The 17857-nt window shown below is 39.2% G+C and overlaps 1 protein-coding gene across 1 annotated transcript; it reads right to left on the bottom strand.

Moving 5' to 3' along the window:
- Positions 1–4927: 4927 nt before the first annotated feature.
- On the bottom strand, positions 4928–17489 carry LOC122073022 (notchless protein homolog). Its single transcript, XM_042637502.1, has 5 exons — positions 17103–17489; positions 16634–16715; positions 16447–16536; positions 12571–12696; positions 4928–5130 (listed from the first exon to the last, which is right to left on the bottom strand). The coding sequence occupies exons 1-5, from the start codon at positions 17262–17264 to the stop codon at positions 4943–4945; spliced, it is 648 nt and encodes a 215-aa protein (XP_042493436.1). The 5' UTR covers positions 17265–17489; the 3' UTR covers positions 4928–4942.
- Positions 17490–17857: the final 368 nt, after the last annotated feature.

The raw sequence follows: 17857 nt of genomic DNA, 5'->3' as shown, positions 1-17857 counted from the left end.
CCAAGTTAGACTCAAAGTCTAAGCAATGTATCTTTCTTGGTTTTAAGAAAGGCGTAAAGGGATTCAAGTTGTGGGATCCAAGTTCACAGAAAGTTGTGGTTAGTAGAGACGTTGTGTTTGATGAGTCTCATATAGTGAAGTCAAATTACAATTCACAAGCAGTTGATGAAAATAAAGAAGATTCTACTGTGCAGGTGGAGTTAGGTGAGTTAGAAACAACAAGAGAGAATGAGTCATCAAGTGACTTACCCGGACAACAGGAAGCAGTAGAAGTTCCCTATATTGTGGCAAAGGGTAAAGGGAAGCGTACTCACAAAGCACCTATGAGATACGGGTTTGAGGACATGGTTGCCTATGCCCTCACTGTAGGTACTGGTGATCCATCTTCCTACCATGATGCTTTGAGTGATGCACAGCATGATAAATGGATGACAGCTATGATGGAGGAAATGGAATCTCTACAGAAGAACAAGACTTGGGAGATTGTGGAAAAACCAAAGGGAAGAAAAATAATTGGGTGTAAATGGGTCTTTCGTAAGAAAGAGGCAGCATCTGAGAAGGAGCGTGAAAGGTATAAGGCTAGACTTGTAGCAAAGGGCTATGCACAGAAGGAGGGGACAGACTACAATGAAATATTCTCTCCAGTGGTGAAACACACTTCGATTAGGGTACTACTTGCTTTGGTGGCCATGTATGATTTAGAGCTTGAACAACTTGATGTGAAAACTGCATTTCTTCATGGTGACTTGGAGGAACAGATTTTCATGGAACAGCCTGAAGGTTTCAAGGTGCAGGGAAAGGAAGACCATGTTTGTCTGCTTAAGAGGTCGCTTTATGGTCTTAAGCAATCTCCTAGGCAGTGGTACAAGCGCTTTGATTCCCACATGATGAAGATTGGCTACACAAGAAGTGAGTATGATAGTTGTGTTTATTATAAAGTGTCAAGTGATAATTCCATTATTTTGTTGATGCTTTATGTTGATGACATGCTCATTGCTGCAAAGAACAAACATGATATAATCTCTTTGAAGTTTTTGTTGAGTGCTGAATTTGAGATGAAGGATCTTGGTGCCGCTAAGAAGATCCTTGGCATGGAAATCCTTAGAGATAGAAATGCAGGAAAACTTTGGGTAACTCAGAAGAGATATATTGAAAAGGTGCTAGAGCGCTTCAATATGGAAAAGGCTAAGCCGGTTAGCACTCAGTGAGCTAGCCACTTCAAGTTATTTGAAAGGGAATGCCCTACAACACATGAGGAGGTGGAGCAGATGTCTCAAGTCCCTTACGCTAGCGCAGTTGGGAGTCTCATGTATGCTATGGTTTGTAGCAGGCCGGATTTGTCTCATGCAGTCAGTGTTGTTAGCAGATACATGAGTAATCCAGGAAAGGAGCATTGGAATGCAATTAAGTGGATCTTCAGATATTTGAGCAAGACTAAAGATATAGGTGTTATGTTCAGTGGCAAGGGAAGTTCTACAGAATTGGCAGGTTATGTTGATTCTGACTATGCTAGTGATTTAGACAAGAGGAGGTCTACTACAGGGTATGTGTTTACATTAGCTGGTGGACCTATATCATGGAGGGCGATGCTTCAGTCTACAATTGCATTGTCCACTACAGAGGCAGAGTACATGGCAGCAGTTGAGGCTGCCAAGGAAGGAGTCTGGTTGGCTGGACTAGTTCGTGAGTTGGGGCTGGAGTAAGGAAGTACAGTGTTACACTGTAACAGTCAGAATGCCATACACCTTGCAAAGAATCAGGTGTTTCATGCAAGGACAAAGCATATTGATGTGAGATTTCACAAAATCAAGGAGCTTGTGTCAGAAGGCAGTATTCACTTGAGAAAAATTCATACAGATCTCAATCCTGCAGATATGTTTACAAAGCCAGTTACTATAGAGAAGTTCGAGTCCTGTTTGGACTTTATTAATATTACTCATTATTGAAGATGAGGGACGCACCAAACAGGTGCGGGTTTATGCCTCTAATGAGGTACAATGATGAAGACATCTACAAGTTATCTTTACAGGAGGCTCGACATAATTCAAGCCAAGGTGGAGATTGTTGGTGTATGATGTCTTGTATTCCGTCGCAGTTTAACCCAGGGAGTACTGGTGCAGCACCTAGACAGGTTAGCGGGCCGTGGGTGTTGCAAGGGGGGCAGGAGCCCCCCCTGCATTGCAGGGGGTGTAGGGGGGTGCAACCCCCCACTCGAATTTTTTATTTGAGGGCAATTGTAGTTTAATCCGGATTATGGTGGCAATTGTAGTTTAATCCGGATTAGGGTTTTTTTCGCTATATATTTGTAGCGAGGGTTTCTTTCTTTGAAATGCAAGCAATACTGAGAGGTGTGAAGACGAGCGCTGTAACCCTATTCTCCATTGATAGTGAAGCAGGATCTCATCTCACCGGGGACGTAGGCAACCTTGTCGAACTTTGTAAAATCCGTGTGCATTGTTTGTTTTGTTTTTCCATTACCTTCTGCATCGTTTTAGGGTTGCGTTTCTACAACAACCTCTTTCTCCAACACAAGCTTGAAGGATATAATCCTTTCTCCAAATTTTTTAAAATCGACATCATTCTTTAGATCTTTGTCCACTATTATGCCCACTCCACTTCGTTACTTTGATCTCCTAAATACCAAAGTCTGAAGTCATCCAACACCATAGCTTTTTCACCCTTCCATCTGATCTCTTAAATACATGCAATATTAATCCTTCTCCTCCGCATAACATCTATCAACTCCATTCTCCATACTCCATACTAATTTCCATCTAGCTTAGCTAAATAATAAATTTCTTCAATAAATAACAATGAAAGCGCCATGGTGTGGTGGTTAAGTTCTCCATTTATTAGGTGAGATGCCAGGATTCATATCTCATTACTTGAATTTTTTTAAGAAAGCCAAATCAAATCCATGTATTTTGAATCGTGAGCCTTCGAAGGACTTGCTCCTAGTCAACTAAGTTGACCGAGTGACTCGGCAACTCAGCCAAGTCACCAGGTAGACTCCCAACCAACAAGCTATGGTCAAGGAAACTCAAGCAGTATATAAATAATACATTGGTGGTTATCATAATAAATGATTGAAGTCTAAACAGTTACCCTATAAAATGAACATGACAGTTATCTAATTTCACATAGAGTGATTATTTTATGTTAGATAATTTTTCTTAGAGGATTATGTGTCGGTGCAAATGAGCAACTGATGGACTCAACCTTTAGGTTCAGTAATGTAACCCTAGGTCCAAAACCCTAATTAGGTCACTATGGGTCACTACGAGAGATAAAAATCCAATTAAAAGGTGCAGCGGCGATTTAGTAATTTTCTGGACAGTTCAGGACCCTTTTGGGTAAAGCAGATAGAATCAGGGACTGAACAATAAATAAATTTGGAATAAAGGGATTTTCTAAAACTTAGACTAGAATGGGATGATGCAGTAGCATTATCATGGCTGGACCGGCATGACCTGCTCTAGAAACCCAGCCCAAACCAGGATTCTGGTCCAATAGGGGTTAGTAGGGAATTTGTTATTTGCTTGGGGTTATTTTGGTACTTTGCATTTTATATGGGAGCTTAGGTAACAGTGGTAGAGTAGGAGATTGATTCCAATATACTTTCCAACTATGCTTTAGATATGTGTAGGAATTGTTTGGTTTTGTTAGTTTACTACCATCTGTGAAGGGGATGAATTGAATGATGATAATTAGTTGGTGGTGTGCCGCGCATGATTGATTCCCTTCTCTGTGCAACCACCTAGTTGACTCTCTTCTCAAGTCCGACTTCCTTATTCTTCTCTGATTCTCTCTCTTATTCCCATTACATTACGTGTTACTTCTTCTCCTTCTTTCTTCTGTTCTTCTCGCTGTTCTTCCTGTTTTTTTTCTTCTTTCCTGTTTTGTTCTAACACAACCACTGCCTCCCATAGGTTGAGGTTGATCTCTTTCATCCAAGGTTCCAGGATATGGGTTTTGACCAGGTTTCGACCCAAACCGAAACCTGGGATTTTTCTGTGCTAATCGAGCCTAGGTTTCAAGGCCCAGAAAATGGTTTTTTGACCCTTCTTTTATGCTTGCCTATCTATTTTACCATTTTCCACCTATTCCATGAATTAGTTTCACAAAAATAAATAAATAAATAAAAACACCCAAATGGAACTTGTGGTTTGGACCCAAGTTTGCTAGTGTATTGTACGCGGAATGTTGTTGCACACTAGCCCTATTGGAGGGAAATCATTACCTTCAACCTCCAATCACGCAAATCCAAGTTGTAGAGCAGTTGAATGAGTAGAAGAATGCAAAAAAGTGGGAAGAAATCAAGGGATTTGGCCAAAAATTGCAAGTTTTTGGCAAAATCCCAAGGAGCAGCGTCGAACCAGTTTTGACCCTTGGTTTAATCTCAGACCATTTCGAAACCAAGTTGTCTCGAGTTTCGACTGAAATTTAAAACCATGCTTTCATCCCTTCCCTTTTCAGCCTCAAAACCTGACCATCAGTTGCCCTTCCCTAGGAAATCAAAGCCCTAGAGTCTTGTACCTAAAACCTTCCCTGTTGTGACTTGCGAGAACCAAATTGGAAAGCATTGCTGAAACTGTTCTCACCACCCTATGTGTTTCATGAATTTTGTGTTGTTAGTTGATTATTAAATCAATTGTTAGGTGCACTCAAGAGGGTTAAGATTTTGGTTTTTTTTTTTCCTGTAACTCAATTTGGGGTCATACCCAGCAAAAAGGCCACCAAAAGATCACTTCCCACAGCTAATTCTTCTCAACAGCCTCCCTATCACTGTCTTCATTCGCTTCCATATGTTAAAACTTAATACTAATTTATGCTGGCATAAAGAGGATATAAGGGTAAGCCAAGCAAGCCTTTAACATTCAATCTGTCAACATCAATAAAGCTGTCCAAAAACACATGAATAATTGTTGCTTTCTAAAGAAAACTACCATTCTAGCAAAGAACACAGCATTAAAGATAAACTTATCAAATATGCAGACTTTACAATGAGTTGATTGCCTGATGGCTTCCCGGTCAGCGGATCCCAGCATTGAAGTTCTCCAGCCTTGCTCCCACTTACAAGATGCTTACAATCAGGTGACCAAGCAATACACAGAACCCAATTTTTATGCCCTGCATATGTTCAAGCAAGTCAAATTGTTGGTACAGTTCCCAAAATGTTGTATTTCACCTAGCTATTCACTCCATCAGCAACCTAACAATAATCCACTATTAACTTCAAGAACAATACAAGAATGTCAACTCAGTAAAGAATATGATGCACAAAGAATCCAACCTTTCAAATAATTCAATTGTGACAAAATGAATGAAGTTAAAGAAGTCTAAAAGCATAAAGAAAATGGGCCTGCGTGGGGCAATTTCGGCCCAGTAAATTAATAGCTTTCCTGCCCCAGACTAGAGGGTCTATGGAGGCAGAGAGAATCAGGACAGTGAATAAACCAAAATAATAAAAGATCTGGGTATTGAAAGGAAAATTGTTAACATGAATTTAAAACACTGCACGCAACCACACTCCTCAAAAAATTAAGCTTGAAAAGATTCAACCCCTGATAAAAATGACCTTTCATCATTTATGTCCCAGCCTTACACAAGTAGAGGAGCTCTTATTTGATTACCTATCTGGGAATGAAACCATTAGAGCTGGAAAGCATTTGCAAGGAGGCTCCTTGCTAGTGATTCCCTAGACCATCCAGGGAAGAGTCCCTCACATCTTTCTTTGTGGTGATAACTCCACAACTCTTGAGAGGTGGGTCAGTGTTTCATCAAGAGGTATTATTCTCCACATATCATATGGTTCCAGCTACTAATAGATGTAAACCAGTAACAAAATATCAGCGGAGACGTCAACATGTAATTTTCAGGTGCTTTCTACCCACGAAGGGGCTATGACTTGTTAAGAGAGCTGAGACGATAGGGTGGAAATGACATGACAACCCCAACAATGAAGGTGGCTGAAGAAGCATCTGAAATGGCTTAGCAAGTGAATAAGAAATTAAGTACTTTCTGATGCAGATTAATTACCAAAATAGGCTTGTTTTATTAGGAATAAGCCTAGGGTTGGGTTCCATACATGTTAGGCCTTTGATCCCATGTGTTTTGAGTGTAATAGGCCACTTTTATGGGTCTAAAAATGGGGCTCTAAGATTGAGTACGGGATTACTAGTTAGTTTCCATTTTCATTAGTTTCCTTTCTAGTTGGGCTTGATTTGAGTTATATTTGTTTCCTTAGGAGTCAAGTTATTAATTGAGTCAAGTCTTTAGTAGCTAGTTTCCTTTTTCAACTAGTTTCTAATTTCAGTTTTTAGTAGCTATATTGTATTAGTAGAATATTTGGTTTCCTTTTTGAGGAACCTTCTATTTTGTAATTCCCTCTCCCATTAACATTATAAATAAAGAAGAGGAGGCTCCTAAAGGCCTAGATGATTTTAATAAACAAATTAATGGTTGTTGCTATTGTCTTCTACATGGAGATTTGTCTTGTGTGATCAAGGCTGATGGAATTGGTGTTTGATCCAATTAACTCTCTGCGGTGTGAAGCACAAGAGGTTCTCTTCTAGTTATCTCCCTCTTTTCTTCCATACTCAAGGTGTTCCAGATCTGATCTACTGTTATAGGTATTTAATTAAATCAATTTTCTCTCAATTCCGTCCAGAAAATCCTCATATTTCTCATATTTGATCCCTTGCTGCCAGAAACACTTTCAGCCATCCTTTGTGGCTGAAAAATGGATCGAACCTCCCTCCCACCTAGTACTACCTTCTATCCAAACCTGGTCCGATTCTGACCAGCCAATTGGGAGATAAAGAAATCTCCCTAATTCTGTCTTCTAGTGCACTGTAGTGACCATAATGGTGGTCGACTGGTCTGGTCTATTTTCTGTTGATCTTTTGACATGTGGTTCATGTTTCTAAGGTGGGGTGAACATATTTGATACCCTTGCTAATCCCTGTGATCTGTTATGCTGAGCTGACCAGTAGCACTGTCTTGTTGAGGTCAATACATCACTGTTCCAGATCTGAAGTATTTTTTTATTTGCTTGAATTGTTCTACTTCTGTCCTAATATTCTACTGGCTTGGAATCGATTAGTGTTCTGGTTTGTCCTGCTATTTATTGTAATCTGATTTGCTATATTAAGGTTTGGGTTGGTTATGGTTGTTCTTCTGATAAAAAGATCCTGAAGTTGAGACTTGGTTAGACCCTCTATCCTAGTCTACAATACTTTCTTCCTTTGGGGGGTGAGTAAACTTCTAAATTTTTCTCCAATGCTGACGTGAGACCCATTAGGAAACGAAAGGAGACTGATGCCAATTAAATAGGGAAAAGGGGCGACTCCCCTCCGTAATTTTCTTATAATTGTCGTTTGATTGAGATACTCATTGTCGTGATTTGGGGAAAACTGACCGAGGACACTGATGCCTATTACATGGAGAAAAGATATATATTGGAAAAGGGGCGACTCCCCTCCGTAACTTTTGTATACTTGTTTGATTGAAATGCCCATTGTCTTGATTTGGGGAATTGAGATGCCAATTGTTGTGATTTGGGGAAAACTTACTTGTGTCAAATTGACACTAACCATCTTTATTTATAAAATATGAGAAAAGAGTACAAGTACAACAATAACCCTAAGGACAAATCTACTCTTATATCCATATTACAATACTCCCCTCAAGTTAGTGCATGGATATCAACACATGAAACACATCCATCGTTACCAACACATGACGAGAGGGTTGATGGTATCCCTTGTAGTCTTTTTAGGTACTGAATATCCAATAAAAATACATCAAAGACCATGTGGGTCAAGCTTCCCTTGAAGTTGATGGTTGCAAGCAAAACAAACACAACCAAATACTTTGGGGGGAACCACAAAAAAGGACACAATGAGTATCTCAATAGGGTAGCAAGACTCTAAATCCAACACGGAATCCTGTTGATGAGATATGTTGCTCTAAGAACTGCCTCAATCCAATATTGGGTTGGTACATTCATCTCAAACACAAGAGACCGGTCAGCTTCCAGCAAATGCCGATTCTTTCTTTCATTCGGCCACATCATTCTATGGCGGAGAATTAAAAAAACTGGTTTGATGAATAATGTCGTAATCAGCAAGGTAAGATTAGAAAGCACCATCCACATAATAATTATCATTACAATAACTCAGCCTTTTTCCCAACCGAATGGGGGTTGCCCACATGGATCTGTCAAAAACGGGGACAAGAAAGAAGAGGCGATGTAACACCGCCAGGCCATCCCATCTAAATGCATTCGGCAACATGGATCTCTGCCCACCAAACAGCTCTGTTTGATGTCATACTACTATCAAGACTTAGCTTTTGCATGTCATTCGTTACCAACTCATCAATGGTCATTTTAGGTCTCCCCCTAGCTCTTTTTTGTCCCTCCCACTGGATCTGATCACTCCTCCGTACAGGAGAATCCCAAGGCCTCCTCTGGACATGTCCATACCACCTTAAGCGCTATTCTCGCAGGTTGTCCTAAATCGGGGCCACTCCCAACTCAGCTCTAACCTTGTCTTTCCTCACTCTATCTCTCCTAGTTTTGCTGCACATCCATTTCAACATCCGCATCTCTACTACACTCAACTTATCTATGTTACGCTTCTTGACTGCCCAACATTCTGCCCCATATAACATAGTCGGTCTTATGACAGCCCTGTAGAATTCTCCTCTAAGCTTGAGAGGAATCTGTCAATCGCACAACACTCCAAAAGCACTTCTCCACTTCATCCACCCAGTTTTAATTCTGTGAGAGACATCATCATCTATCTCACCATCCTTATTAATAATTAACCCCAAATATTTTTTTAAAAAAAAAATGCTTTGTGGAATCTCTCTCTCTCTTCAAGTTTCACCACTTCAGTATCAATCCTGCACCCATTAAAGTTACACCCCATATACTCTATCTTTGTTCTACTTATCTTAAAACCTCTTAGTTCTAAGGTAGATCTCCATAACTCCAACTTATCATTAACCCTGCCACTGTCTCATCCACTAAAACGATATCATCAGCAAAAACCACTTCTCCTTTGATGTTCTTGGTTAAATCATCCATGATAAGCATAAACAGATAGAAACTTAGAGTGGATCCTTGATGCAACCCAATGGTAATTGGGAACTCACTACTGTGACCTCCCACAGATCTCACACTAAAAAAACCCCCCATACATGCCTTTAATTATGTCCACGTACATTCTAGACACTCCTTTCTTCTCTAATTCATTCTAGATTATCTCTCAGGGGACTCTATAATAGGTCTTTTCTAGGTCGATGAACACCATATGCAGATCCGAGCATCATACAGAGTCTAAACCAAACGATGAAACAATAGAAAATAGTGAAAACCCTCATTCTTCTATCACAGCAGATAGATCCAAGTAAGCCAAGTATTATAATCAAAAAATGTAACAAACCAACAATATCCAGACACAAACAAAATGTGCAAGGCCCCAAACATCATATTTTATCAACGAAAAAGGAACTCCCTAGACATCATATTTTATTAACGAAAAAGGAATTGAACTTCTATCATCTGAATTGGAATAAACACCTCTAGTTTGCTTGACAAAAACACAAGCATCACATAAAAAATTGTTTAGATTATATCGTTTATATCAATAAGGAAAAACTCTAGCTAAAGTGAGTGGAGGATGTCCGAAACATTGATGCCACTAATATAACTTGGACAATGCAGAAGAAGAATCAATGTGATGCACATGAGTAGAAACAATAGAGGAATAACGGTCAAGCAAGTAAAGACACCACGCACTTTACCACTGCCAATCGTTACCCCTGTCACCAAGTCCTAAAAAACACAATGGAAAGGAAAGACTTCACAGTTCAAATCCCTAGTAATAGTACTAATTGATAAAAGATCGGTAGAGAAATTGGGAACATGTAACATTGATGACAAGGACAACAAGGAAGAACACTAAATAGTACCCTTTCCTAAATAGAGGAGAGGGAACCAACAGTTACCAAAACTCTTATCTTTACCTGAAAACTAAGAATACTGGGGGAGAAAATGGCAGGAAGAAACCAGTCGTCTACTGATCAGTTACACTTGCACCTGAGTCGATTATCCAAAGAATGGATACAACAGAGGCACAAGGACTACCAACAAAAATACCGGAATTAGTAGAATGGGACTCAGATGTAACCAGCATAGAGGCAGCAGTGGCAGAAGACAATGAGGGCTCAAACTTGGACATTAGCCGACGTAAATCAATAATTCGTCCAGTGTTAAAGAAGCACCAATGGGCGCGGCAACATCAGAAGTCTCAATATGGTGCGCATGGGACTGATTTGATCGACCACGTCCACGAGAATTGTTAGGCCGCCCATGGAGTTTCCAACAATATTCTCTAGTATGACGCTCCTTACCACAATAATCATACATCACAAGTCCTTTTCTACAGTAGACTGACACCAGACATGTATAATCACCATGAGACTGAGTTCCAGTACGAAAATATAAGGCTGATCGTTCCTGCGTTACAAGTTGTAGCATGGCAGTACGGCGACTATCTTCAAATTGAACCATAGTATAGGCTTGTTATAATGATGGGAAGGGGTCATGATAAAGCACATGTGTCCGAATCTGATAAAATTTAATGTTCAGACCAGCCAGGAAGTTATACACCCTTAAGTTTGTCTTTTGCTTCTTAAAAGTTGTAGCATCAATAGAACAAATAGAACGAAAATCCTCACAAAAATCCAGCTCCTGCCACATGCCTCGTAACTCATAACAATATTGAGAAAGTATCATCTCCTTCTGCTTCGTTTCATAAATCATCTTCCTCCATCCATAAACATGTGCATGATTCCCCACCTGAGAATAAGTATACTTAACCGCCCTTCTAGATCTCGGCAGCCGTATTCATCAAAAAATAACCCCGTGCAAGTTAACGTTCATCAAATTCTGCAGGAATAAACAAAACAAGAGTGTTGTAGGAACTCCATTTTTCCTGAGATGAACCAGCAACTATAGGATTTTTAGCTTCACCTATGAGATACCCAGTACAACCACAAGAACCGATTGCCAGAAAGCATAATCTTGACCACATCAAATAATTGCTCTCATCAAATTTGATGGAACTAATAGGGAACAAAGGGAATTCACCATGAGTTCCACAACTTACTCCGTCCAAAACAGTTGGTGCAACAGTATCATGATTATCATCTAACTCTGCCATGACTGCTGATCACAAAGAATCCACAAACCAATCTTAGAAAATATCACGAACACATGCTACATCAACCGCAGCAAACAACAACCAAACGAACACCAGATCGGAAACTAAAATCACATATCAGATCTAATCTAGTTCATAGAGGAGTTAATGGCAAAAAGCCCTCGGCGGAAGAGAGCAACACCGAGGGTGGAAAGATCTCAGTCCAAAAGGGGCTGAGAGAGAGAGAGAGAGAGAGAGGAGAAAGAGAGAGGCAAGAGAAGGGAGACGCTAGGGCATTAGGGCAAAGATCCCAGATGGATCACCGCTCTGATACCACGTTGTGATTTGAGAAAACTGATGAGTCAGATTGACACTATCCATCTTTATTTGTAATAGATGAGAACAGAGTACAAGCATAATAATGCCCCCAACAACAAAAATCTACCTAATACCCCTATTACAATACCCATAGAGTTAATCTTCCAAGAAGAATTTGAAAGCAAAGGCAATATAATTCAAGAGTTGAGCGTACCCAGTGCACAAGGCTCCTGCATGTGCGAGGTTCCGGGGGGTGGGGAGAACTACGCAGCCTTACCCCGAGAATGTCGAGAGGCTGTTTCGACCGCTTGACCACCAGGATGCAACATTCATACCTTACCGTCAGACCAAACGCACCCCTTAATATGATTAAAGAGTTGCAATTTATTAAATAACCTGAAATTTTTAAATATTTACAATTTATTAAATAAATTTGAAAAAATATCTCCTCTAAAGAAATTACAAATCTCAGATGCCCTTTCTTTCCCCCTTATAAGAAAAATCTCTACCAAAGAGAAGAAGAGTAAGACCCCAATATTAGATGCTCATTTATAAGTGAAACACAAGAAATAAATGCCGATACGTGGATCTTTCAAGAAATTGCAAAACCCCAGGAACTACTAAAAGGAATACCGATAAAAGGCTTTGCACACTTTTTTTTCTGCAGGACATGTGTTTGCTGCTAATTTATTAAGTTAGAAGGAAATAACAGTATATGTCCACAGGGAAAACTAAATAGGGCCACAAACCTGAAACTCTCAATATTGTTGGCATTATAAAAAACCGAAAAGGAATAAGAAGCAAGATACTTCCCCTTCTGAACCTAAGCGAGGAAGTAGTCTCTACCCACATCATTGGAAAAATTGACATAATGGAACTGAATAAGTAAGATATAAGTACAAATCGATGAAAATGAAAGCACAGAACAACAAATCTAATCAAATTGAACACACACATCGTGAGATGAATTGAAAACATGTGAATCAGTGCTTATAAAATATTACAGATGGGGGTAGAGGAGTGAATCTCCATATTTAACCTGTGCATGTGTATAATGGAGTCTGAGTATTAAGGTCCCATAAGCGGACAGTAGTGTCACCAGAACCACTGGCCAATTGTCGCCCATCAGGACTAAAGGCAACAGATAGTACAGCTTCTGTATGACCTGCAATATCAAGAGTTCAAATCACAAGAAGTTTTTTTAGAAGGAAGTAACAATATACATCCAAATGGTTAATTGGACAAAACCATTGATAAAAATCAACCATCCATGGATAACACCTATTTATTATTTGACATGTAAAAAGCTAACAATATACTCTGACGGAAGATGTTACAGCGATAATATACAGTAAAACAAGGAATGCAGTAATTCAAAAGCACCTACAGATCTGTAATATCATCAACATATAAACTACCAATGTGATGATCCTTGCTCACTATGTTCAACAAAAACTGAATGGTCTACTTTACTTGGGTAGAGGCCAAGTGAAGTTAAGGCTGTACTTAATATATCAAACCAGGACTGAGAAGATAGCATTAAACCATAGATAGCACATTAGGGGGCATGAGAGATGGTAGGCTACCTCCATCTCAAAGACACTAATAATGTTTCACCTCCCTAAAACCACATGATTGTAACCACCAACGTGAACAATATATGAAAATAAGAGAACATAACTTCACCCTTATGCATCCCTTGGAAAGAAATCTTCGTGTTGGAGAAGAAAGGATCAGACTATCAGAGTCATCAGACTCAAAAAAAGTGTTCAGTCATGTACATGGAAACTTTTGACTAAGCATGTGTGATAACACGTCTACCCCTTTTGATTTGGAGAATACAACACAAATTATAGTTATGACTTATGACAAAGATAGAACAAGTTGGACAGCTTTGGAACTGTAAGTCGAGATCAATAGATCTCGGTAGATGGGTAGGGGCAGTTTCGTTTCTCCCTTTTATTTTCTCGTTGTTTATTCCAGTTATGTCCCTGGTTGACTTTAGGTCATTATATGTATTACTGAAGTGGGAGTTATAACTTATTAGTTGTAACTCCCAACAGGTTACACACCCATCGGTTCTCTCTTTCTCCTCCTCTTTTTCTTCTTCTAATATTTACAGAAACAAAGCTTTGTATGGTCTATATGATGCACATGAAGACAGCACACAAATCCATACACTTCAGAGATACAGGGACATGTAAGTCCTCAGAGAAAGGAGCTCAAGGGTGATGCAGATTAATTAACTAAATAGGCTTGTTTTATTATGAATAAGCCCAAGGTTGGGTTCCATACATGTTAGGCCTTTGATCCCATGTGTTTTGAGTGTAATAGACCACTTTCATGGGTCTAAAATGGGGGCTCTAAGATTGAGTACGGGATTACTAGTTAATTTCCATTTTCATTAGTTTCCTTTTTAGTTGGGCTTGATTTGATTTATATTAGTTTCCTTAGGAGTCAAGTTATTAATTGAATCAAGTCATTAGTAGTTAGTTTCCTTTTTCAACTTGTTTCTAATTTCAGTTAGTTTCTAATTTCAGTTTTTAGTAACTATTGCATTAGGAGAATATTTGTTTTCCTTTTTAAGGAACCTTCTATTTTGTAATTCCCTCCCCCCATTAACATTATAAATAAAGAAGAGGAGGCTCCTAAAAGCCTAGAATGATTTTGATAAAAAAGCTAATGGTTGTTGCTATTGTCTTCTTCATGAAGAGTTGTCTTGTGTTTGATCAAGGCTGAAGAAATTGGTGTTTGATCCAATTGACTCTTTGCGGCGTGAAGTCCAAGAGGTCTCTTCAAGTGTTCGTTTTCTTCTTCAAGTTTTCTTCTTCTTATTCTCAAGTTTATCTACAAGGCCCTTCGATTCAGGTAAGAGATCTGTTGGTTTTTTTTCCAAATTCTGGGTTTAGAATTTCAGATTTCCATCCTGTCGCCCTTCTCTGTTCTGAGAGTTGTAGCCATCTGATGGCCTTGAATTTTGGATCGAGTGATAGTCTCATCTAGAAGGAGGCTCAATACTAATCTGAGCATAATCAGACCAGCCGATTGTGAAATCTGGAAAGTCTCCTATTCTGGCCGATTGGAGTTTTTGCCTAGAACTGCTGTCTGATCTGTGTCGGATGTGGAGGTCGAATGCTGCCCTTACTCTCCAATGGATTGGACCTTTTAACTGGTGATCTGAGTTTATAATATGCTATCTAATATTCTGCTATAGACTTTTCTAAAGCTATTGGGATCGACTGCAAGTCTCCAGAACCTGCAGTCTCAAATTTATTAATATATTGTTGTCTTAGGACTGTGGATCATTATTCTTGTTGATTCGGACCTCTAAGAGTCATATGAAGCTCCTGGTTATGTTTATTTAATTACTATTGTTCTGTCCTAATCAATACTGTTGGACTGAGATCGATGGACTGGACTACTGATTTATTATTGTTTTTGCTGATTTATTATTGCTGGTATATTGGGTTCTTGGTTGTTCTTTGGTTTACAAGATCCTGTTGTTTGGGTCTAGTTTGACCTGTCAAACCTAGTCCTACATTAAAGCGGAGAACCGAATACTAACACCTGATAACACATGCAATAATAAGAGAGGCAGAAGTAAGCAATGGTTTGGAATAAAAGGTTAACGTATATGACCAGTAAAAAGAATAAAGATGATCTCTAATGTAGGTGATTCAAGAGAACCACTCCTTATCAAAGAGTAAACCCACTGGACAACACTATTAAAGCAGGTTAATTTCTAGAGGTCAAAAGGAATTTAAAAAAAAGATTATGCAGAATTAATTCAGGAAAAAGAGAAGATAGGCTTCTTGTTTTGGATTTGGTATAATTTATTGGGCCCAGGTGAACCTATGCGTCAAGTTTGGCTTAAGTTAGGCTCAGTTTGAGTACCCAATTGGTTATATGGGCCATGGGCTCAGTATTTTGAGTTTTCTATCGTAACAGGCCAATTCTATAAGCCCAGTATTAGGGATTTAGGTCCTATACAGGATTAAGTAGTTAGTGTCTATTTTTGTAATAGATTTAATTGGGTTCATTAGCAACTAGATCTTCTAGGGAGTTGCTCTTTCATTAACTCAAATTGGAAAAGGGGAGCAGAGAGATCTGACTACCAAACCAAATCAACCATCCACCAGATGGAAAACATGGTATAGTGACGAACAGGTATACCCCGGTCAGATTTTTCGTAATTACTCTTCTAGGCGGTGATATTGTCATAGGAGATGATAAGGTTGCGAAGGTTTATAGGAATATTATGGACCTAGCCAAGACGCTAACATCTAATACTGGGGCTTTGGCAGCCTAATGGCCGCCCTAATTCTGGAGTAGGACTTAACCCCTTGTATCTGTTAAAATGATAAGGTCAACCGATTTAGCATGCTTGGATGCCTATGTTACAATCCGTAAACTGAACTTCGTTCATTAAGAGTTTCATTACGCTTAAGGGGTGTGGGGTACCGGCATTATTCTACAGCGCAGGATACAAGCTACTTGGGTATAACCGCCATAGGTTCCGTCATGTTCTTGTGGCCTTCTCATCGGGTGAAATCATATTGTAAGCTGCTTGGTAGCTAAGACTTACTATTCTTGTACTATATTGGTGCGATCACGGGTTCAAAACCATGTTTGGGATCACTATAGGCCCACCTAAACAAGTTACAATCAAATTATAAGCAAGCAGTGGCAGTACTGTAATTAAACAGAATCTTAAACCTGCATGCTATAATGGTGTGTTACCCACAACCCAAAAAAAAACTACAACCAGGAGTGACATATAGTTTTCACATAACTAGGAAAGGACCTTGTTCCCCATGTGTAAAATACAATTAGATAGACCTTCAAGAATAGAAATCAAATGGATTAACACCACCATATTCGAGTGAGAAATCAAGCAAGAAAATAAGACTCGTACCAGCAATAGTTGCAGAACACCGATTAACAGGACGAATTCGGAAAACTGCTTGAGGCTGGTAAACTATGCGTAATACCTTCTCCACAGAAACTGGGCGGACAAATCGAAAATAGAGATCAGCTTTTATTATTTTCACCAAGACAAATTTTAGCAGTAACTAAATAAGATTCATCGTAAAATTTCAAACCTTTGTTTTTCTCCAGATAAGATCCAAGTTGCACAACAAGCTCCTGGTCTGATATGTAAAAAGCATAAGGCAATTTTTCCTCCTGGACAAACAGAAAACACACAGTAAGGTTTGAACCTGCAATTCAAAGAATTTACATTCTGTAAAACAGCCACCAAAAGGGGGGGAGTGAAAAAAATAAAGGTACAACCACAACTCCCTCTCCGTATCCAACTTGCACAATTTCATACAAGCGCCTTCTTTTCTATTTTTATTTCGGGTCTCATAATATTATTGAGAAAAATCAAATAGGGAAAAGTAATTGTCTTTATACAAAAGCAAAACAATTGGCTTGCAGCTCTAAATTCACACACATGAAGGAACTTGAGGTCGTTCACAACAACTGAGGTCATTGTAAATGAAGAACCAAAGATTAAAGCAGAAAAACAGAGTCCACAAAGACAGGGAAGTATCAAGCCATGGAGATTACGTTATTGAGGAGCTTATTGACGATCTGCTGGAGTTGAAGTGGCCCAGCGTTCTGCGGGAGATACATGGGAGCTCCGAGAGGTGTGCCTTCAGGATCAGTTAAGAGGCACATCACGTTGTTAGTAATCTCTTCTTGGCCTCCGCCTTCCATTGTTGTCTGCATTTACGAGCTCTAGAGTTATTCAGAAGCAGAGAACAGGAATCCCAGAAGAGTAATCCCCTTCTTTGGTTCTCTTCTTCACCACTTTTGACTCTTATTGATGGATTCTGGAGAGAATTTCCCTTCCTGCAACATCAACCTACCGCGGGAAAGTTAAAAGAGAGTTCGAGTTCGAGTTCGAGTTCGAGTTCTAGTAATACTGCAAAGTGAGTCCGGATCCAGGAAGGTTTAGTTTAGGGTTTATATGAGTCACAGGATCGGATGGAACAGCACTGCTTCTCTGTACCACTTTAGGAAAGTCGGTGATTCGGTCTTTGACGGTGTTCGGTACGGATGTGTTCAAAACAGATCAAAACGTGAATGAAATGATCAAAAATACGTTCAAATATAATAAAAACGGTAAAAAAAAAAAAAATCTGAAAACAATTGGTACATATTTTAAACATTTAAATTTAAATGATGAACAACACCTTTGAGAAAAACATAAAAAATAAGAAGTTGACAAAGGCTCAGAGAACGAGATGTCAAAAATCATTGGATCATTGTTTCGCCACATAATGCTCATCCATATAGCAAGTTCTAAATCAAGAGAAGAT

The sequence above is a fragment of the Macadamia integrifolia genome, chromosome 3 (genome assembly GCF_013358625.1).
Source record: "Macadamia integrifolia cultivar HAES 741 chromosome 3, SCU_Mint_v3, whole genome shotgun sequence".
Taxonomy (NCBI): domain Eukaryota; kingdom Viridiplantae; phylum Streptophyta; class Magnoliopsida; order Proteales; family Proteaceae; genus Macadamia; species Macadamia integrifolia.
Note: the sequence above shows the minus strand (reverse complement) of the source record. Positions and strands in the feature narration are given on the sequence as shown.

Coding starts and splice junctions, on each gene's coding strand:
- LOC122073022 (XM_042637502.1), bottom strand. CDS start 17,264: ATGCAGACAACAATGGAAGGCGGAGGCCAAGAAGAGATTACTAACAAC. Junction 16,716..17,102: donor TCAATAAGCTCCTCAATAAC/GTAATCTCCATG, acceptor CTGTTTGTCCAG/GAGGAAAAATTGCCTTATGC. Junction 16,537..16,633: donor TTATCTGGAGAAAAACAAAG/GTTTGAAATTTT, acceptor TTGTCCGCCCAG/TTTCTGTGGAGAAGGTATTA.